Here is a 24,420-nt window from a genome sequence, read left to right on the forward strand (position 1 = left end):
GCTCAATATCACCTTGGCAGCCTGAACCAAGGTGTTCAACAAAGTGGTCGCCCAACTTGTGTTTGTTTTCTCCAGTACAGAGGAGGCCACATCGTGAACACTGGATGCAATATGCTAAATTGGAAGAAGTGCAAATGATTATCTCCCACATTGACCACTCTTTCTTTGCCTCTTATACTGTACCAGAGAAGCCCAATACAAGCTTGAGAAACAGCATCTAATCTTTCAACGAGGCATGTTACACCCCTCAGGCCTCTGTGTTGAATTCAATAATTTCAGATAATCAGCCTTTCCAATTTGTGTTGGATCTGGCCAGTTCTGATGAAAGGTCATCGATATGCAATGTTAATTCTGTTTCCATTTCCACAGATGCTGCCTGACCGGCTGAGTATTTCTGCGTTTTTGTTTTTATATGAGGTAAACTGTTCATTTTGGACACGCATTTAAAACCATTACACTTAGCCTATTACACCTAATAGAAAAATAAGGGGCTATGTGGGAGGGAAGGGTTAGATAGATCTTAGAGCAGGATAAAATGTCAGCACAACATTGTGGGCCGAAGGGCCTGTACTGTGCCGTAGTGTTCTATGTTTTATTACACTTAGCCATATTCTTGTGTGTGATGCACAAACATTAAAAGCATATGTTGTGAAGTATCTGATGAACAATAACCCCAAATCTTTTTGCATTCACAGTAGTTTTGGAGAAAAAAATAGATCAGAGTTCCAAAGGCAGAGTATTAATAGTTACAGAATTGCAGGGATTTTTTAATATTTCACAATGCAGGATACTGAGGCAAAATAGAACCATTTGGCTCTGTTGAATTGACGCAAGAAACTACAATCTTGATTTTATTTCTGACCTGTAACTTTTAAGGGCACTTTAACTGGCAGTGGAATGAAAACATCTGGCACGTGAGTTCTAGATGTGTATATTCTTAGCTTCTAAGTAGATATATAGCCTGCTTTATTGCAAGTCTACACTCAGAAGTACATTTCTGTGTCTTGGGTGTTAGCTGGCGTGCTCTATCATGTCACGAGAAGCTAGGTAGTGCAGTCAAGCATACATATTGGATGCCTGAGGAACTACGTGCTGTCTTAGACGTCATCCTCAACAGAGACAGATTTATGAGAGTCCTGGGGCAAGTGTTATCGTATTCTATGCAGCAACTGGATGACTGATAGAAGGTGCATTTGTTGATGTGACCAGCATAGGTGATATAGCCATCAGGTAGATTGAATTGGCGGATGTGTTTGCAGTTTTACAGCTCATGATAATCCAGTTGTAATTTCAGAAAACCATGTCAAGTAGAATTTTGATTGAATATTTTAGGCATCATATTAGAAGGTTGACAAAATTTGTGTTTCAGGTCAATGGCCTTTGACCAGAAATGATGAAAGGATTCTGATGAAAGTTTTTTGACTTGAAATTTTATCTCTCTACAGCCCCGCTCTCCCCCCAGCGGCCCCACTCTCCCCTGCACCCCGCTCTCTTCACCCTCCTCTCTCCCCCCCACCCCACAGATGCTGCTAGTTTGCTGAGCACATCCAGCATTTTCTATTTCAGTATCGGACCCAGCATCTTTTGCATCGTAAGATCCAGCTGTCTGTCAGTCATGATGTATACTGTGAGATTATACTGATGACAATGTCATAACTGAAAATACTGTCAAATTTTTCATAATGAACGAATTGAGTTTAAGGTTCTAGCTTTCCAACATAGTTTGTGTGCTTGTGAATCCAATGTTCTTGTAGACAAAATAACCACTCCTTCCAGCCCCAGCTTCAATCTTCCTACCTTTTTGTCATTGACTTTACTCCAGTAGAAATTTACGCATCTCACTAGCTTGGTTGATTGACCCTTGCATACTGACAGGTTGATGAAATAGCAAAAGCTTCAAGTTCAATTACAGTAAACAAGTCAGTCTTGGATTGCAACCTTTTGATGAAATATGTAGTCAATTTCTCATTAGGATTCTAACCTGATACTAACTGCGTACTTCATCACAGGGGTGTCATTGCTCAAGTGAGATGGACGGTCCACTTAATTTGAATCAAAATAACCATTTTAAAAAGCGTCTTATTTATAGATTTGGTGATTGTTGACAGAGATGAAGCATATGGTGACTGGAGAAATTGCTTCTAATTTAAGTTCATTACACAGCTGTTTAGACAAGCTAAATAATAGATGATAAAGACATGGACTTTCATTATAAGCAGGTTAATATTTCACTCCAACATGATTGATGAACTCGTGCACGTGATTTTGCATCTTTTTCTGTGTAGAATATCTGTAATAGGGATATAGTCAACTACTTTGCAGAAGAACACAGCCTTACCAGCTAATGTTGCCCAAGAAATTTGACAGTCTGCTGCCTAAAAGCCCACTAATTACAGACGACCTTCTGATTTAGAGGTGATGGTGTACCCTCATAAGCTTAGCAGTAATGTTCTTGTTTCTCCATCTAAATATTTTGGATTCAAAGCTCATTTTAAGATCTGAGGAAGAAACCAAACTTGACATTTCAGTCTTGTAAAGGAAGAGGTACTGCCCTCTGAAAGATCCTTTGGCATTAAGATGGATTATGGTTACTTATTTTCCTGCTCTTTGACAAAATATTACAAATAGGAGAAGGCCCTCCGAGCCTGCTCCACAATTCGTCAAGATCATGGCTGCTCTTGTCCCTCAGCACTTGTCTTCCTGCACTATTCCCATTTCCTTTGATTCCCTCAATATCTAAAAATTGGTATCGATCTCTGTTTTGAAGGAATCAATGACTGAGCCACCACGGAATTCTGAGGTAGAGACTTCCAAAGATTCACAACCATCTGAGGGAAGAAATTTCTCCTTATCTTAATTCTAAAGATCTATCCCTTACTCTGTGACCATTACCCCTGGTTCTAGACTCTCAGCCAGTGGAATCATCCTCCCTGCATCTAGCCTGTTGAGCCTTGTAAGAGTTTAATAACTTTCAAAGAGCACTCCTCACATTCTTTCAAACTCGAGAGAATACCAGACCTAGTTTGCTCTCCTTATAAGCAAAGTCAACATCCCTGGAACCAGTCAAGTGAATATCTGCTGCACTCCCTCTGTGGCAATTGCATCCTTTCTCTTCTCTTCAGTATTCACCAAGGAGAGGGGTCTTGATGATGCTGAGAACAGTGTAGGTGAGGGTAATGTTCTGGAGTATGTAGATATTAAGACAGAGGATGTGATGGAGTTGTTAGAAAATATTAGGACAGATAAGTACCCGGGCCCTGACGGAATATTCCCCAGGCTGCTTCGTGAGGCGAGGAAGGAGATTGCTGAACCGTTGGTTAGGACCTTTGAGTCCTCGTTGTCAACGGGGATGGTACCAGAGGATTGGAGGGTGGCGAATGTTGTCCCCTTATTCAAAAAAGGTAGTAGGGATAGTCCAGGGAATTACAGAACGGTGAGCCCTACGTCTGTGGTGGGTAAGCTGTTGGAAAGAATTCTAAGAGATAGGATCTATAAGCACTTGGAGAAACATGGACTGATTAGGGACAGCCAGCATGGTTTTGTGAAGGGAAGATCTTGCCTCACAAGCCTGATAGGGTTCTTTGAGGAGGGGACCAGGAAGATTGATGAGGGTAGTGTGGTGGATGTGGTCTACATGCATTTTAGTAAGGCGTTTGACAAGGTTCCGCATGGTAGGCTTCTTCAGAAGTTCAGAGGCCAAGGGATCCGGGGAAACTTGGCTGTGTGGATTCAAAATTGGCTAGCCTGTAGAAAGCAGAGGGTTGTGGTGGAGGGAGTGCATTCAGATTGGAGGGCTGTGACTAGTGGTGTCCCGCAGGGATCGGTTCTGGGACTTCTACTTCTTGTGATATTTATTAACGACTTAGATGAGGGGGTGGAAGGGTGGGTTAGCAAGTTTGCAGATGACACAAAGATCGGTGGTGTTGTGGATAGTGTGGAGGGCTGTAGAAGCTTGCAGAGGGATATTGATAGGATGCAGAGCTGGGCTGACAAGTGGCAGATGGAGTTCAATCCGGAGAAGTGTGAGGTGGTACACTTTGGAAGGACAAACTCCAAGGAGGAGTGCAAAGTAAATGGCAGGATTCTGGACAGTGTAGAAGAGCAGAGGGATCTGGGGGTTCATATCCACAGATTCGCAGGTGGATAGGGTAGTTAAGAAAGCTTATGGGATGTTAGCTTTCATAAATCGTGGGATTGGGTTTAAGAGCCGCGAAGTGATGATGCAGCTTTACAAGACTCTGGTTAGGCCACACTTGGAGTACTGTGTCCAGTTCTGGTCGCCTCATTATAGGAAGGATGTGGAGGCGTTAGAAAGGGTGCAGAGGAGATTTACCAGGATGCTGCCTGGATTGGAGAATATGGATTATGGGGAGAGATTAAAGGAGCTAGGGCTGTTCTCATTGGAGAGAAAGAGGATGAGGGGAGACATGATAGAGGTATACAAGATATTGAGAGGAATAGATAAAGTGGACAGCCAGCGCCTCTTTCCCAGGGTGCCAATGCTCAAAATAAGCGGACATGGCTTTAAGGTATTGGGTGGGAAGTTCAAGGATGATGTCAGAGGGAGGTTTTTCACCCAGAGAGTGGTTGGTGCATGGAATGCGCTGCCTGGGGTGGTGGTGGAGGCTGATACATTGGACAAGTTCAAGAGATTGTTAGATAAGCATATGGAGGAATTTAAGTTAGAGGGATATGTGGGAGGAAGGGGTTAGATAGTCTTGGATGTGGTCTGAAGGGCGGCACAACATGGTGGGCTGAAGGGCCTGTATTGTGCCGTATTGTTCTATGGTTCAAGTATGCAGACCAAAACTGCACATAGCTATCCCGGTACAGTCTTGCCAGGACCCTCTTCAATAAGACTTCTTGACTGATGCAAAAGCTGCAGATACTGGAATCTGGAGCAATCTGCTGGAGGAGCTTAGTGGGTCAAGCAGCATCTGTTGTGGGGGGTGGGGGGAGGAATTGTCAATGCTTTGGGTTGAAACATGATGCAGGGTTTTGACCTGAAACATCGACACTTTCTTTTTCCCTATGGATGCTGCTGAGACGCTCAAGATTTGGTGGCTCTTGTATTCAAATCATCTTGTAATAAAGACCAACATACCATTTGCCTTCCTAATCACTCATGGTACCTGCTTTCTATCTTGCAGTGAATGTGTAAAGGCACACTGGGATTCCTTTGAACATCAATACACCTAACCTCTCGCCACTTAACAAATACTCCACTTATTCTATGCTGCACCAAAGTGAACTACCTCACGTGATTCCACGTTATATTCCATCAGCCATGTTCTCAGTTTGTCTGCATCAACTTGAAGCTCTTTACATCCTCCTCCATAGTCACAATCCCACTTTATCTGGTATCATCAACAAATTTAGGAACATGGCGTTTGATCCACTCAGGCAGATTGTTTCTGGATTATGAATAGCTGGGGTACAAACACCAATCTCCGTGGTATCTCACTAGTTATAGCCTGCCAAATTGAGGATAAATTATTCCCATTCTGTGTTCTGATAACATTTCTCAACCCACATCAGATGATTACTCCCATTTGTCAAACAGTAAAATGGACTCCTGAACTCACAATCTACCTCGTTATAGCCTTGCACTTTACTGTCTGCCTGCACTGCACTATCTCTGTTACTGTAACACTTTATTCTGTATTCTGTTATTGTTTTCCCTTTGTACTTCCTTAATGCAGTGATGTGATGAAATGGCATGCAAGATAAGTTTTTCACTGTACCTCAGTACATATGACAATAATAAACCAATTTTCAATTTACTTTGCCTCCTCCAGACTGGCTGCTGTTTCTCCGCAAAACAACAAATTTCACATCTTGTAAAACAGTGATGATAAACTTGATTATGATTCTGAATGGAAAAACTTGCTTACTTTCGTTAAGTACTTAATGGTGAAACACTGTTGTTCTATTTGAATCATGGAATCATAGAACAGTACAGCACAATACAGGCCCGTCGGCCCACAATGTTGTGCTGACCTTTAAACCTCGCCTAAGACTATCTAACCCCTTCCCCCCCCCCCCCACATATCCTTCCATTTTTTAACTTCCTCCATATGCTTATCTAGCAATCTCTTGAATTTGACCAATGTACCTACCTCCACCACCACCACCCCATGCAGCGCATTCCATGCCCCAACCACTCTCTGAGTAAAAAAAACCTTCCTCTGATATCTCCCTTGAACGTCCCACCCATTACTTTAAAGCCATGACCTCTTGTATTGAGCATTGGTGCCCTGGGAAAAGAGGCACTGGCTGTCTATCTATTCCTCTTAATATTTTGCACACCTCTATCGTGTCTCCTCTCATCATCCTTCTCTCCAAAGAGTAAAGCCCTAGCTCCCTTAGTCTCTCCTCAATGCATACTCTCTAAACCAGGCAGCATCTTGGTAAATCTCTTCTGCACCCTCTCCAACGCCTCCACATCCTTCCTATAATGAGGCAACCAGAACTGGACACAGTACTCATTTGCTGATGACTCAGTTAAATTTTATGGGCTTGCATGTTTAGAAAGGATTTTTTATAGCATTGCTAAGTAAACCCTTTTCTTTTACAATATTTTTATTGAATCTATGAAAAGAAGAGTACATGCATCAAGAAAGAGAATAAAAATACTACTGAATACTTTGTATTAAATCATACTTATATTGCAATACTCTAAATTAATAATCATATATAGAAGTTAGTTAATAAAGGGAAAAAAATTGAAATATTTTACTATATTAAAAAAATCTACTCCCACTAACAAAACCCGAAGCTGTTAGATGGAAAAGAAAACAAGGAAAAACCTTTAAAAATGTAACCGTGTCAGCCAATATCTGCGTTTTAGTCCCCAAATCACAGATTTTGAAAATAATTAAAAGAAGGTCCCCACAGGGTTTGAAAGTCTAGGTTAGATTCAAAAACTGAACAGCAAATCTTCTCTAGATTCGAGTATGACATAACATCCTGTAACCATTGAGCTTTAGGGGGAGTAACTTCCTTCCATTTAAGCAATACAGCTCTCCGGGCTATTAGATAAATAAAAGCCAGAATATGTAAATCAGAAGCCTTCAAAGTTATATCTTTTTCTCCAACAATCCCAAATAGTGCAGTCAAAGGATTAAGTTTAAAATTTATTTTGAAAAGTACAGAAAAAGTATGAAAGACCTCTGTCCAATATTTTTTAAGACTCTGACGCATCCAAAACATGTGAATTAAGGAAGCCACTCCGTTATTACATTTGTCACAGTAAGGAGATATATCAGAATAAAAACAGGATAATTTATCTTTAGACAAGTGAACTCTATATGGACCACTTTAAATTGAAGGAGAGAATGAACAGCACATAATGACGAAGTATTAACCAACTTGAAAATTTCATTCCAAGTTTCCTCAGAAATTGACATCTGCAAATCTTGTTCCCGAGCGTCTTTAATTTTATCTAGTGGCACCTTACTCATTCCTACTAATCTGTCATAAATATTAGATATTGAGCCATCCTGAAAAGGTTCCAAATTAAAAATTACATCTAATAAATTCTTATCAGGACTCAAAGGAAAAGAATGTAATTGAGATCAAAGAAAATCTCTAATTTGTAAATATCTAAAAAAAAGTTTTTGGTAAATTATACTTGGTAGACAATTGTTCAAACGAAGAAAGGTTTCCTCCAACAAACAGATCTTGAAAACAAGTAATACCTAATTTGTCCCACTCTTTAAAAACTACATCAGTCATAGAAGGTTTTAAAAAGCAATTAAAGAAAGTGGGACTGGACAAAGAAAAACTTAATAAACTGAAATATTTTCTAAATTGTAACCAAATCCTCAAAACATGCTTAACTACTAAATTATCTGTTAGTTTATTTAATGATATTGGAAGTGAAGAACCAAGCAAAGAGATAATAGAAAAATCTTAACAGAATTAATTTCCGAAGAGACCCATACTGGGCGAGCCTCTTGATTAATGTAATGTAACCAAAACATAAGATTTCGTATATTGACTGCCCAGTAATAAAATCTAAAATTAGGTAAGGCTAAACCTCCGTTCTTTTTAACCTTCTGAAGGTGAACTTTATTTAGTCTAGGATGTTTATTATTCCATATATAAGAAGAGATAATTGACTCGAGAGTCAAAGAAAGATTTAGGAATAAAAACAGGTAAAGCCTGAAATAGATATATAAATTTAGGTAAAATATTCATTTTAATGACATTAATTCCGCCAATGAATGATATAGAAAGGGGAGACCAACTTGATAAAACCCTTTTCACATGGTGCAGTAAGGTGAAAAAATTTTCTTTAAATAAATGCTTATAATTTTTAGTAATTGACACCCCCAGATAGGTAAAATGATTTCTTACAATTTTAAAAGGAATGTTAATATTACTGGTACCAAGTTATTCAGAGGAAAAAGTTCAGTCTTGTATAGGTTCAATTTGAAGCCTGAAAAATGACTAAAGCGAGAAAGTAAAGAAAGCATAGGAGGTAAGGAGGCTTCAACATTAGATATAAAGAGTAATAAATCATCAGCATATAAGGAAACTTTATGGTTAATACCTCTTCTGGAGATACCAAGGATATCTCTAGATTCTCGGAGAGAAATAGCTAAAGGTTCTAAGGCCAAATCAAAGAGCAAAGGGCTCAAAGGACATCCCTGTCTGGTTCCACGTTGAAGTTTAAAAGATTTAGAATTTTGAAAATTAGTAAGAACTCGAGCAGAAGGGGATAAATAAAGTAATTTAATCCATTGGATAAAATCAGACCCAAAATTAAATTTCTCTAAGGTTTTAAATAGGTAATTCCATTCAATCCGATCAAAGGCCTTCTCAGCATCTAGAGATATCACACATTCCGATATTTTCTTGGAGGGAGAATAGATAATATTCAATAAATGACAAATATTAAAATGAGAATATCGATTTTTAATAAAAGCAGCCTGATCATCTGCCTGATATAATTGAAGGTAAAATATTTTCCAATCCACGAGCTAGAACTTTAGATAAAATTTTAACATCCACATTAAGTAGCGAAATTGGTCTGTACGAAGCACATTCTGTTAGGTTCTTATTTTTCTTAAGAATAAGTGAAATAGAGGCTTCATAAAAAGGTTGTGGTAATCCACCTGATTTAAAAGAATCCGAAAAGGCAGCACATAAATGAGGTATAAGCAAAGAGGAAAAGGCCTTATAGAATTCTCCAGGAAATCCATCAGGACCTGGAGTCTTTCCAGAATGTAAAGATTGCACAACCTTGGCGATTTCCTGGTACGTAATAGATTGATCCAACTGTTTTTGATTTTCAGTGGAAGGTATAGGAACATTTAATTGGTCAAAGAAATTATCCATTAGTGTATTATCTTTAGGAAAATAAGGACTGTAAAGATTAGAATAGAATTCTCTAAAAGTATCATTTATTTCTAAAAGATCAGTTGTCCTCTCGCCATTGGCTTTCAAAATTTCTTTAATTTGCTGTCTCGCTCTGGAGATTTTTAATTGGTTAGCCAGTAATGTAAATGTTTTATCTCCATGAATATAAAATTGACTTGTATCTTTTAAAAGTTGACTTTCAATTGGATATGTTAAAAGATCATATTTAGTTTTAATTTCAACTCGCCTTTTATATAAAGCCGGATCTGGATCCAAAGCATATTTTTGATCTAATAGTTTCAGTTGATCAACTAGATCAGCTCTTTCTCTGTTAGCTTTTTTCCTGATGTTTGCCATATAAGAAATAATTTGACCTCTAATAAAGGCTTTGACAGTATCCCAAATGATAAGACTAGAAATCTCTTCCAATGAATTCTCTTTTTAAAAAAAAGAATAATTTGTTTCTCCATAAATTTGAAAAAAATTTTATCAGATAACAAGGTTAGGTTAAAACGCCAAAATCTATTTATCTGAGGGAGCCCAGGGAAATTTAAAGATAGAAACACAGCAGCATGATCTGAAAGAGCAATCTCTTTATAGTCACAGGATCGAACTGATAAAATCATTTGATTATCAATAAAAAAAAATCAATCCTGGAATATGTATGGTGAACATGAGAGAAAAAGGAATATTCCTTATCCTCTGGATGCAAAAAACGCCAGACATCAATGACCCCAATTTTCATTAAAAACAATTGAAGAAATGAAGCTGATTTATTAGGAGCAGGTAATTTAGTGGATGACCTATCTAATTTGGGATCTGACCAGAGATTAAAATCTCCTCCCAACACCAAAGAGTAAAAGTTCAAATCTGGTAGGAATGACAAAAATCGTTCGAAAAATCCTGGGTCATCCGTATTTGGAGCATAAATATTAGCCAATACCATTGGTAATAAACCCTTAATGGTAACTTTGGAATTATAATGTTTTAATGAAATATCTAGTCAATTTTTCATCAAGATTCTAACCTGAAAATAACCATGTACTTTATCACAGGGCTTTATCTTGCTCAAATGAGATTGAGTGCAGTTAAATTGAATCAAAATGATGAATTTTATAAAGGTCCTTATTTATAGATTTGATCAGTGTTGAGAGAGATGAAACGTGGTGACTTTAGAATATTCAACTAAGATTTATGCAAATCTGTGGAGTTAAGCTTTAGGATTTACAAAGCTCTACATGTGGAGCCTCAAGGATTGGGGAGTGTCTCAGAGTTAGCCTGTAGTGTTAGAGGCTTGTGATAGTGCTTAGTTGAAGAAGTGCAGCGTTTCCACTGACTCCTGGGAACTTGGCCCATGATCGCTCAAGGCAGGGAAGTAACATTCACGATGATAGTGAGAACCTCGGCCATGGACCAGGAGAGCACATAAGCCCTGCACAAAGCAGTCAAGTGGGACATCACCTCACAAACTATCTACTTGCCCTGCCCCCCCACCCTCCCCACCCCACCACACCCATCCCATCTCCTTCAGTTTCCACAGTGGCCATATTAGCCACAAAACCAGAATGGAAGCAAGTCACCTCAATCCTGAGCGAAATAGAAATCCCGCTCCTCTGCTATCATCTCTGTCCTCTTGGTCAGAGCAAGAACAGTTCTCACTGTTCCACCACCAGGCACTCATTCCCTCCCCCCGTCCCCACTCCTTTCAGAAGCACACGAGATACACCATCTGTCCTTTATCTTTTTTTCTCCCCCCCACTGTCCAGAGATCCAAACAGACTTATCAGGTGATTCACTTGTGCTTCTTCCAATCCAGTGCCACTGTTCACAATGGAAAACTAAACACAGATTGGCTGATGGCTTTGCAGAATACCTGCACTCAGTCTGCAGGGGCGACTCTGAGCTTCTGGCTGGCTGCTAACTCTTGATCTCCCAATCTACCTCAGCATGGACCTTGCACCTTATTTGTCTACCTGAATTTTCTCTGTAACCACAACACTATGTTCTACATTCTATTTTCCTTTTTAATAACTCAGTGTACTTATGTATGGAATGATATGTCTGGATGGCACACAGGCAAAAGCTTTTCACTGTATCGGTACCTGTGACAATAATAATTGCAATTGCAATTCACTATCCCACTCCCAATCTGACCACTCTGTGGCCTCCTGCACTGTTACAATGAGGTGCAACATAAGCTCGAGGAACATGTTGCAGCCTGCAGGATTCAATGTCGAATTCTCCCACTTGAGGTAACTTGTTCCTACTTCCTGTTTATATCAGGACTGGCTATTTTTGCCTGCCATCTCTTTCTTCCTTTTTCTTTCACGTGTAAATGCTGGCCTGCGGGTCATGTCTGGAACCAGATTACCTCAGAGTGAGGGGTTGGGCATTCAGGACAAGGAGATATTTCTTCACGCAAAGGATGATGCATTTTTGGAATTCTCTACCCATTAAAATTGTGGAGGTCCATTTATTGAGGTCAATGAAACAGAGATGGATTTCTTGTTATTAAGGAATATGGAGCCAGTGCAGGAAAATGGCTCAACAGTAGATCAGCCATTATCCTGATCAATGTTGGAGCAGACTCCAAGGGCCAGTTGACATCCCGCTGCTCTTAATTACACTCTCACCTGAACATACTTTCTGCTGGTTCATTCTTTGTCCAACAAGCTCAACTTCTCCAGAAAATTATGTCCTACACATCCATCCATTTTGATTATAGTTGTCTTAACATTTTGCTTTCTGATTAGGATCTTGCTGACTGCAGCACTGGGATTTGCTTTTGACAGAAGTATTTTATTGAAAGCTCATCATACCTTATTCTTCGTAATATATTGCCGTGGATTAAGGATTGGTTGATGCACAGAAAACTGAGTAGGAATAAGTAGATCATCTTTGGTTTGGGGAAACTGTGATCAGGGAGGTGCTGTGTGGATGGTACTGGGACCCCAGATGTTCACAATCCATACCAATGATTTGGTTGAGTGAATCAATTAAAATACATTCACATTTGATGCCAATCTGGATGGCAGTGTGGGCTGTGAAAAGGATGCAGAGGCGATTCATAGACAGAGTAAGTGAATGGACAAAGACATGACAGATGGAATATAATGTGGGAAAATGTGAGGTGATCACCTTGGTAAAGAAAAGATAATTTGTAATTGGTTTATTATTGTTACGTAGAGTCACACAGCATGGAAACAGGCCCTTTGGCCCAACTCGTCCATGCCGACCGTGTTGCCCAGTGAGCGAGTCCCATCTACCCACGTTTAGCCCATAGCCCTCTAAACCTCTCCTATTCATGTACTCATCTAAATGGCTTTTAACTGTTGCTAATGTGCCCGCCTCAACCACTATTTCTGGCAGCTCATTCCAAATACGCACTACCTTTTGCATTGAAGAAGTTGCCCCTGATGTCCCTTTTAAATCTCTCACTTCTGACCTTAAACCTATGCCCTCTTGTTTTTAGCAAACTCTCCCTGCTCCCTGGGAAAAAGACTATGTGCTTTCACCCTGTCTATGCCCCTCATGATCTTATACATCTCTGTCAGGTCACCTCTCATTCTCCTACGTTCCAGGGAATAGTCTCCGCAACCTCTCCTTGTAACTCAGGCCCCCAAGTCCAGGCAACATCCTGGTAAATCTTTACTTCACTCTTTCCAGTTTAATAACATCTTTCTTATAACAATAACATGTACTGAGATACAGTGAAAAGCATTTTGTTTGCTGCCATTCTGACAGATCATTCTGCGCATAAATACAAAAGAAAAAGAAACAGAATCTACAACATGGTATTAAAAGAACAGTGCAGAATACAGTATTTTCTGAATGGATAGAAACTGAAAGGTGTTCATTTTCAAAGGGACCTAGGTGAACACATAAGTTCACGTGCAGCTACAGCAACCAGTAAGGAAGACGATCAGTATGTTCTGTCTTGCTGCAATTATATACCCCTGGTGAGACCACATCAGGAATATTGTGCACTTGTCTGGTCTCCCTGTCAAAGAAAGGAAATACTTGTGAGAGAGGGAAAGCAGCAAGGGTTCACCAGGTCGATTCCTTGGATAGCGGACTGCTTCCATGAGGAGAAATTAAGATTAAGACCATGCTTGTACTCTCCAGTTTAGAATAAGAGGTGATCTTGGTGAAATGTACAAAATTCTGATGAGGCTTGACAGGATAGACGGAGAGCTGATGTTTGCCCTGGCTGTGGCGTCTAGAACCAGGGATCAAAGTCTCAAAATTATTATGAGAGCAGTGTTCCAACATCAATTCTGTGGGAAAACTACAGGTTCCATCCCTCAGTCCTAAAAAATCATCCATTTGTGGCAATACTATTCCTCAGCCAACTCAAACATTACTTTTTTTTCCCGTGTGTCCTAATTACAGTTCCTATGTGAGGTCCCTTCTCAGGCAGTGATTGAAAATCTACATGTACAACATACATTTAATTTCCTCTGTTAATACATTCCATTATTTCCTCAAAGAGTTCAGTTAAATTTGTCAGCAAAATCTATGCTGCCAGTCTATAATTAAACAATTTTCTCTAAAAATATTAATGGGGCTTATTATGAATAAATAGTTATTACATAGTTATCCCATTTCTCTAATTTTAAAAAGGGGTGTCACATTTGCATATTCTGTGGAAGGTTGGGAACATTTCACTGCATTGTGCCATTATAATGGTTGTGTCCAGGATCTGCAAGTAAAACAATAGCTTCCCCTTCTTCCATCATCTATCAACTCCCAGCTTCTGTTGCTATTCCTGCTCTTTCCTCCTCCATCTGCCTATCACCCCTACTCACCTGGACCCACCTATCACTTGACAGGTCTTGCTGCACCCCTTCCCTTCACTTCTTTATACTAGCTATTTTCTCTCTGTCTTTCAGTCCAGGTGAGTGGTCTTGACCTGAAATGCCGACTGTCGATTTCCCTCCACACATGCTGCCTGACCCACTGAGTTCCTTCAGCATCTTCTTTGTTGCTTCTTCAGTCCACTTGATTGATCTCCCACTCACTGAGGCAAGGTTTCAAATTCTCCTCCAGCTTTTAAAAAAAAAATCCAGATTTGTTGAATTACTTGATTTAAATTACCCAGGTGCTGTGATGGGATTCCAACTCATGCCTCTAAATCAGTGGTCCAAAACTCTGGCCATTTGTCCAGTAACTTAACATTCACACAATACTATTTGACTTTCTGGACTTGATATTTTTGGGAGCATGCAAAGTTACCGGTTTGGAGTCGGCATTTAAAAATCAGAAATAATTTTGTTCAGGGAACAACTCCAAGGTGCAAACAGGGCATAGGCCCACAAAAATGGTAAAGGTGGTATGAGGATTTTTGCTGCCAAATCATGTGGATGCTACAGGTGAATTTGCTGAGAAATTAATAGTTAATGTGAGTGCAAAAGGCATTTTTGTGTCCAGAACAGTACAGCACAGGAACAGGACCTTCGGCCCACAATGTTGTACAATGCCAAATTAAACTAAATCTCTTCTGGCTGTGCATGATCCATACATCCACATATTCATGTGTCGAAACGTTAGGGTTGGCAGGGGTGGGATGGAGAATATTTCAGAAAGAAATACATTTATACAGTGCGTTTTGCAATCTTTGGGACAATCTAAAAGATCTGTAAAAGACATGTCTTCCAATTTTTATTAAATTTGTTTCTGTGACCTTAACCAGCTTTGAAGGGATTGCATTGTGATTCTGTGGTTGTGATCAGGAATGTTGGTTACCAACCCACAGAAGCCAATTGAGTTCTTTTATTTAAATGAAGAGAAGCATAAAATACTGGCGTTTTTTTTTAAGAAAAGGAGAAACAAAAAGGACTGCAGATGCTGGAATCCAGATGAAAAACACTGTGATGCTGGAGGAACTCAGCAGGCCAGGCAGCATCCGTGGAGAAAAGCAATGTTTATGTGAAACAGTGGTTGGATGACAGTGTGTTGTCTTGGCTGACTATAATGAAAAGGACATTATAACTCCAGCGAATATCAATGAAAATCAATTTTATCTCATCTGTTCCCTGCACCTCTGCTCTCACCCCCATCTCCTGGACAGAGCAAGAACAGAGTTCCCCTGGTCCTTACCATCCACACAATCAGTCTTCACATTGATCGGATCATCCTTTGCGATTTCTGCCAGCTTCAACAAGGTTCCACCACCATTCACACATTCCCCTTCTCTTCCCTCCTCTTTCAGTATTTCAAAGCGATTGCTCCCTTTGCAACTCCCTGGCCCATTCTAATGTCCCTGACTACTGTGTCCTGTTGTGTGGCCCCTTCCCATGCAACTGCAGGAGGTCCAATACCTGTCCTCTCACCTCTTCATTTCCAAGCATTCAGAGACTTACCTTCCCGGGTAAGACAGTGATTCACTTGCAGTGGAGTCATAGAGTCGTACAGCACAGAAACAGGCCCTTCAGTCCACCTCGTCCATGCCCACCTGCCCATCTACACTAATCCCATTGCCCGCATTTTAACTGTATCCTCCTCTGCCTTGTCTATTTATCAGTCTGTCTGAATGCCTCTTAAACTTAGTAATTGTATCTGACTCCACCACCTCAGTCAAGTTGTTCCAGATATCAACACTTTCCATGCAAGAAACAACCCTAATCCTTGGATCCCCTTTAAAACACCTTCCTCTCACTTTAAACTTATGCCCTTGTTTTTTAATACCCCTATCATGGGAAAATTATTTTGACTACCTGCTCTATCTGTCTCTCATAATTTTATATATCTTTATCCAATCACCCCTCACAGTAGTGTAGCGGTTAGCGTAACACTATTACAGCACCAGCAACCCGGGTTTGATTCCGGCTGCTGTCTGTAAGGAGTTTCTTCGTTCTCCCTGTGACTGCGTGGGTTTCCTCCGGGTGCTCTGGTTTCCTCCCACATTCCAAAGACATACGGGTTAGGAAGTTGTGGGCATGCTATGTTGGCACTGGAAGAGTGGCAACACTTGCAGGCTGCCCCCAGAACACTCTACGTAAAGATGCATTTCATTGTGTGTTTCAATGTACATGTGACTAATAAAGATATCTTGCCTTATAACTAAGGTCCTCCGATCCAGGCACCATCCTGGTGAATCTTCTCTGTATTCTCTCTCCAGTGCAATGACATCCTTCCTATAAGTGTTCTGCATTTGGTGTTCACAATGTGGCCTCCTCTACATTGGAGATACCCAACACAGATTCGGTGATCACTCTGCAAGGCACCTGTGTTCAGTCCACAGGGGCGACCCTGAGTTTCCAGCTGCCTGTCACCTTAATTCACCATCCCATTCCCATTCTGATCACGCTGTCTTTGGCCTCCTACACTTTAACTCGAGCAACACCTTATCTTTTGTCTAGGCATGTTGTAGCCTGAAGGAGTCGAAATCGAATTGTCGAACTTCAGGTAACTTGCTCTTTTTGTTGTATCAGAACTGGCTGTTTTTGCCTGCCAGCCCTCACTTCCTTTATTCTTTTGTTTGTATGTTGTGGCCTGCTGGGCATGTCCCATTAAGGCATACTATATAATACTGCAGGAGCATTATAACATTAGCAACACATTACACAGATGAAGGAGCTTAATTGTCCCTTAATAGCCACTTTATTTCACCCTATCAGAGAAACTCCCTTTGCTTCACCCATTCCTTTCTACCATCTCTCTGCTACCTGAACTAACTTGTTTCTCACTTTCTCAATTCTGTGGAGGGCTCTCAGACCTGAAATGTTAACTAATTTTTTTCCATAGATGCTGCCTGACCTGATGAGTTCTTCCAGCATCTCCAGAGTATTTTAAATCTCTGGACATCGTGTAACACCTCATTAACCTGGATGATGCCAGAGTTGGCACCTCCGTACTTCGGATATTTGGACTAATTTCATAGGAAATTAGGATATTGAAACTTTTCTTCAGCTCCTTGGCTCCCGTTCTTGGCTATGTTGCTTCAAGGCAAACGAGAATCGGGGGGAAGAAACACCAGTGGTACCAAGAGTATGATCGGCTTGGAAGCAAACTATCCATGTTGCTTAATAAGCAGCAGATGTGCATTGCCCAGAAGGGAGATAACCAACAAAAGGCAATTGTGTGATCAGAAAAGCACTTCACCACAAAATGCAGTTGACAAGCAGTCCTCCTTTTGGTGACTGTTTAACATCTTTCATTTAGATGTTGGTCAGAATGATTTGGAAAATTGATTATACTTTAGAGTAACTATGTAATTTTTGATATGATTTGACTTTGTTATTGAAAAATACTGTGATTTGTAGCCTGCCTTTTCCTCTAACTGATTAATAGCAGTATTATACGTTTGCTTACTTCGTCTGTACAATATGTAGCTGAGTTGAAAAAACTCGGTAAGTTGAGCTACCAAAGGCTGTTGTAGTATGCACCAAGTTAGATTTTATCTATGTTGACTGTGTATATTTTTAAATATTTAATAGATTAATTATTTATTTTCATCCAGCACCCAAATAATCTGAAATCAGATTACTCACAATGTGGATTTGAAATGTTAAATGGTTGTTTAGAAAATCATTTTAAAAAATGTTGGACACTTCAGTCTATAGTGGATGACCTTACCTTGGACATAATGGAGGGTCCAAAGGGAGCTTCTGACTTCAACAACGATTGCTGATCACAACAGATTGAGGGTTTGCTCCTCACTGCGGATGTTGACACTGAATCTTAGTAAACATCTAGTATGCTATCCTGGAAGTCATAACTTGGGCTATACCATTCATCTCGAGCCCTTGACTGAGTGATTGTTAACTTGGGATTCCAATTCTTTATCAGTGTTTAATGACTCCCCATTGGAAATGAGCGTGTGTGTCAGTTGGGGAAGGAATTGGGTTTTTCATTGATTCCTGTTGACAATTGCCATCCAGTCACAGAAGAAAATCTTGTCATCTGGAGAAAGTACTTGATGTTTTTACAAAAGGTGGTTAACCAGGTTAGCAAGCATGATTCATCACCAAGATTACTATCTTAGTTTTGTTCACACATTTGTATTTGCATACAATATATTTCTACAATAGCTACAGTTTTCTCCAAAGTAGAATGTTTTATTCTTGAAAAAGCAAGTTATGTTGTATGCTACTTTTTTCTTAATATAAGTTTATGTTACCAGAGCTAAGACACCAGAGCTAAGAAAGCTCATCAGTGCCTCTACTTCTTCAGGAGGCTGAAGAAATTTGGCATGTCCCCTTTGACACTCACCAATTTTTATCGCTGCACCATAGAAAGCATCGTACTGTATCTGGATGCATCAAGGCTTGGTATGGCAACTGCTCTGTCTGGGACCACGAGAAACTACAGAGAGTTGCGGACACAAGTCAGCACATCACGTAAACCAGCCTCCCCTCCATGGACTCTTGTCTACACTTCTCGCTGCCTTGGTGAAGCAGCCAACATAATCAAAGACCCCACCCATCCTGGACATTCTCTCTCCTCCCCTCTCCCATTGGGCAGAAATACAAAAGCCGGATAGCACATACCCCTAGGCCCAAGGACAGCTTCTATCCTGCTGTTATAAGACTATTGAACGGTTCCCTAGTACGATAAGGTGGACTCTTGACCTCACAATCTACCTCGTTATGACCCTGCATTTTATTGTCTACCTGCACTGCACTTTCTCTGTAGCTGTGACATTTTATTCTGCATTCTGTATTGTTTTACCCTGTACTACCTCAATACACTGTGTAATGAATTGATCTGTACAATCGGTATGCAAGACAAGTTTTTCACTGTACCTCAGTACAAGTGACAATAATAAACCAATTCCAATCTAGTGATTCCTTTCCAAAATAATACATTTTAGACTATGTCAACTGCATAAAGATGGAATTGTTTCCATTCCACTTAATACTTTTGTTCCCACAACAGTTTTAAAGTGGTCTCCTGTAAAGTAAATGATTTCTATTTCTCTTGCAGAGTATCCCGAAGCCCATAGCATTAGAGCCATGCTTTGGCAATAAAGCAGCTATCCTATCAATATTTGTACGACTACCAAGAGGATTGGGAGGAATCCCACCACCTGGACAGTCAGGTTAGTGATAATACTCTGCTTAATTTGCAGTGAACTTTTGCTCCTGGATATATGTTAAACATTCATTTCTGCCACTTGCCAAACAGTGCTGAAGTTAAAATCTTTGCGTAGCTGTATAATGTGTCACATTTTATGGTGCAAGGCAACCACAAAGGTATTGTGCTATCTTGTGTGATAATTTTGACTAGGGTGTGAGATAAATGATTTATGATTATTTCGTTAGCTTGGAGATGGAAATAAAGACAAATTTTAAAGACAAAAAAGATATTTTATTTGGTGTGATTTCCCCTCTGTATCTCAACACTGTTTAATCTGTCTTTGATCCATAACCCCTTGATACCCTTGCATAATACAAAATCCTGCCAATCTCACTGCCTTTTGATGCAAAGGGTGACCTATTTAAAAATTTCCCATCTCTGATCTAGTAATGCTTGCTAATTCATTGTCATGTTGTTTGCAACAGGCCCCTTTTAAACTCACTCTGAATTTCAACATTTTACACTTTGGCTTCTTTAACTCTTCACTAACCCTTTCTGGTTCGTCTTCAGTCTCTGTTGTAGTTCATTATTTTTTTTTAACTGTGTTATTCTTCTTGTCTTCATTTACATGAGTTCATTTTCTCAAAATTATTAGGCAAAGCCCAATCTTCAGACTGAAGGCATGTTCATCTAGAAAGCTGTGCTATGTCCATTTCAAAATGTTCCTGACTCTCATAAATTCTATTATTCTACTCTGTCAGGAGATGCTTAAACCCATACAAAGATAGTATCCTCTTTTTGCACAAAGCTTTAAATTGTTTTTTTTTATCTTTGCAGTGTTTAGTATTCTGTTTTAAAAAAAAAATCAAGATTTTCTTTCTTCTACTTTGTCTTTGTGGAGCCACAAGAGACTGCAGATACTGGAATCCGAAGCAACAAACAAGGTGCTGGAGGAACTCAGTGGGTCAGGCAGATTCTGAAGGGAACTGGACAGTCAACATTTCAGGTTGAGACCCTTCATCTGGACTGAAAGATAGAGGGGAAATAGCTCTTGCTCCACCCCTTCCCTTCACGTCTTTATACTGGCTATTTCCTCTCTGTCTTTCAGTTCAGATAAAGAGTCTCGATCCAAAACATCAACTGTCCATTTCCCTTCACAGATACTGAGTTCATCCAGCATCATTTGTTGTTGTATGTATGGATTCTGGCTTAAGGTTGTCCTGCGATATTATGTTCTGATACTGACACTGAATCCTTGGTACCAGCCTGCTTCTAAGATCCAAGATGTGTCAAAACTTAGCCTATGTTTTCAAAATAGCATCTGGATTTAGTCACACAATAAGTATTCCTGCTTTTTACTCTCCAATTTTGTTTGATGTATTTTGTCACTTTGTATCCAAAACAGTCCATTTTTGACAATGTTTTACAGTTAATCAGTTGATTTATTTATATAAAAAAATTGCATGGAATCATTGACTTTATTGATAAAAGGGCTAGGTTTCAAAAGCAAGTAAGTTATTCCCGAATCCATGTAAAACACTGGTTGGGCCTCATCAGGAGTCTATCTTCACTTCTGGGCTTTTCAGGAACAAGATGTTGGGTGCTGGCACTCTCTCCTTGTATAGGAATGCAAGCATGAGGAGCGTCACTCTTCTCCCCCAGTGTCTCCCATTTCCAGAAAACAAGTCAACTGTTGTTCACTGTTAATTCAAATGAGACCCGGTCTGTCCAAGTTACACATCCAGCCAAGGTCACTTTGAACATTGAGGTCATGAATTTTATTTCCTCCTCAGAACTTTGGGTTCTTTTTATAATGTTTTGCTTTATCTGTTTTTGTGTGATCATAGTAATCTTTGCAGAGAATGCGGACACGTAGCCCTCCATGCCTGTGTCTTCATCTCTTGCTGAAATGGTCTACTCTAATTCTGTTCATTATTCGATTGAATATCTACTCGTACCAAAGCCTTCTGTGTTCCTTGTAACTGTTGGTGCCATGCCCACCCACTCCGGGGTCTTGTGGAATGGGCTGTTGTTATCCCTCAATCTTCCTGCTGTGCTTGATTAAAGGTGGAACCCATTTCTCTTTCTTTGTCCTCTAACCCCTCCTCAAATATTCTGTCCATCTGTTGGAACTGCTTAACCCCCTCCTTATACCTCACTGAAGGCAGGAAATCTGAAAATGTGCATGAGGGAAATAGATATGCAGTCACTCTCCTGTGAGCATCTAATGGAACCTATGCTCATCATGTAAACATCACTGCCCATGTCTATGCTTTTAATGTACTAATTTTTTATTTGATGTATCCTTTCAATAGGTCTTGCCGTAGCCAGTGCATTAGTAGATATTTCACAGCAGAAGTCCATGGATCACAAAGAAAAATCTGGAGCAATGCGAAATAGGAAACATCTTTCTCCTGCACAGCCAGGCACCTGCATTTGACACTGAGAAGCCTCATTTGTCAGTCCTGAAGAATTTTTTTTTAAAGAAAAGAAAACTTAGCTTGAGGAGCCGGTCCACTTCTGTTCTGAGATTGTGGCCAAAAAAAACCTAAAACCATTTTGAGAAACACTGAAATCTCCATCTGCCCCTCTCTGCATGTCTGCGATTTTCTTACTGAAGATTATGTGCTAGTATCTATGTTTCCAAGACCATGTTTTCTCATCAGGCCACATTTTCTTTTGCATTCACTTAGTGGGAAAAAAAACATTAAATTAGAATTGTCCAGAGAAACAGGAATTGACGATCAAGGGCAGCATCTGGTTTTTAAACACTTTGGTCCTTCAGAAGGCACTTTGGGTGAAGGAGGACCAAAGAAGACTTTATATATTTCATGACATATAAAAGTATAGTGGATGTTAATGGATGTGACGTTACTTGGTTCTGACCGTTGTAGCAAATTGTAGTTCTCGAGAGGGTGGGAAAGGGAAGTGAAAACTATCTGGCCTGGGTTGCTCAGGGCTCCAGCCCTGTCTTAGAATGATCGCAGATTGTATCTACACAGGGAAATATATAACATACCTCAGTTTATATATGAAGAAAACTGTAGTCTTCCAAAACAGCTTCAATTACAATTTTCCTAGTGGCCAGAGACCTTAAAAGAAAGCTGCAAAGCAAAACACATTTTTGAATAACACTATTAGCTGATTCTTGTTCTTTTCTCTATAGTTATGTCCAGGTGAGCAGATAGCCACATATACTTATTTACTTCACAGGGAACGCTGTAAAAAAATATGAAATGGAAAGAAAGCTGATTCGCATTACTTTTGTTCAGAAATATAAAGTGGTATTGAATTTTGTTTGTTTACCCTAAACAGTAAAAATTGAGGATCTTTGAGTAAGAGAAACAGTCTGTGTCAGCTTGACTCTGGTCCTGGTTAAGCTGTTTTGCTGGGGCAAATAGGAACAGTTAGCCTTTGAAAGTAGCTTGCATGTCTAGTGATGCTCGGTCAAATTATACCTTGATCAAATTCTGAATATAAACTTTCATGAGAAGCAAAAATAAAGACTATCATCCATCGTAATTATCCGCTTTACCATAATAACTTGGTGGATCTGTTGCTCTGTGACTCGGGTGCTCTGTATTGTACGTCATGTCTTTGACACTTGCAACCAACCACTGGCAAAACTGTGCTGAAGAGAACATCCAGTGTTTTTCTGTGCTGTTGTGAAATCTTTTAATGGATGTCAAAAAAAATTGATTTGCCTTGATATATATAAACTGTGGTCTAGGGGTAGTTTTAGTGAGACCTGAATGCTTGCTCCGTATCATAGGTCTTTCTTTGCTACTGAGTAACTGAACCATCTGGTCACTTTAGCTGAGCCAATAGTTAAAGAAATGAAAACATCAAATGGTGGAAATCCATGGAGATGGGAAATGATGGAAACACACACCAGGTCAGCATCTGCAGGGAGACCATATGGAACAGTTTCAGGCCTAGTTCTGCTGCAGACCTAAGAATCATGTTCAGCTGGATCAGTATCTCCTAATCAGAGATAGTTCTGATGATATTGTGTCCAAAATGTTAACTGTTTCCTCTCAAATACCTGGAGCATCCTTTCAGCATTTCCTGAAACTGAAATATTACTTCTGGATTTTCAGTATAAACAACTGTGTCAGAATCATTCCCTTGAGCTGAGTTGTTGATAATGCAGTTAACTAATGGAAAACTAATAGAAGTACATGATAAATCAATTTAATGTAACCATTTCGAGACTCAGAATTATCAGAACATTTAACTGGAGCTGACTTAATTCATGGGTTTCAAATGACCCAGAAATATAATTACGACTGTGAGCTGATCTCTATCTGAACTGTGAATTAAAGTACTTTCAGGACTTAAAGATAGATCAAATGTACAGACAGAACTCAGTCCATTCTAAAGCTGTGTAAATTGTAATGATTCGTTAATTATCACAAGCAGTGCAAGAAACTTGATCTGTTGCAAAGTGGTTAATTAATGTATGGAATTTTTGCAGTAATGTCAACAGCTCACTGATGTTATTCATCTCATCTGTTCATCTCAGGATTCAAAGGTCAGTTCACAAACTCTACTCTCCAGGGAAATATTTCATTGTATGATTGACTTGCACTAGGGAAATAGGGTGGAAAGAAAGAAGCCAAGATATCTTATTACTACAACTTCAACTCTCCTTGTCAAACTGTGCTATTATGGATTGTATCAACTGATGTAGATCTGGAGTCATGTAACACTATTACCTTTCAAAAAGTTGCTTGAAACTTTGGTATATTAAAAGTTTATAATGAATACCAAAACCACTGGTTTCCTACCAACATGAGTAAAAATTTGAATCTAAATCCTTCCCTAAATTCAATGGAGAAAAACATTAGATGCCTGAAATTTTTGAGCTACTTGTCCATACAGCAAAAGGAATCTTATACTTACACTTCTCTGATTAATAGTGCATCCTTTGACCTTTTATTGTTTGGATGAGAGTGCATTTGCATCTATTAAAAATTACATTTCATATTGAGGCTTTGAAAGTTCATCAGCCAACTGGAAGGGAAGTAGGAA

The 24,420-nt window shown here is 39.6% G+C and overlaps 1 protein-coding gene across 1 annotated transcript in view; it reads left to right on the forward strand.

Moving 5' to 3' along the window:
• The window catches only part of atrn (attractin), a 350,568-nt gene extending 327,660 nt beyond the window's left edge, over positions 1-22,908 (forward strand). The window contains exons 28-29 of the mRNA XM_052010514.1: positions 19,294-19,408; positions 21,702-22,908. Coding sequence (XP_051866474.1) covers positions 19,294-19,408; positions 21,702-21,826 — 240 coding nt within the window. The 3' untranslated portion in view covers positions 21,827-22,908. The remainder of the gene's footprint in view (positions 1-19,293; positions 19,409-21,701) is intronic.
• Positions 22,909-24,420: the final 1,512 nt, after the last annotated feature.

This window comes from Pristis pectinata, chromosome 2 (genome assembly GCF_009764475.1).
Source record: "Pristis pectinata isolate sPriPec2 chromosome 2, sPriPec2.1.pri, whole genome shotgun sequence".
NCBI lineage: Eukaryota > Metazoa > Chordata > Chondrichthyes > Rhinopristiformes > Pristidae > Pristis > Pristis pectinata.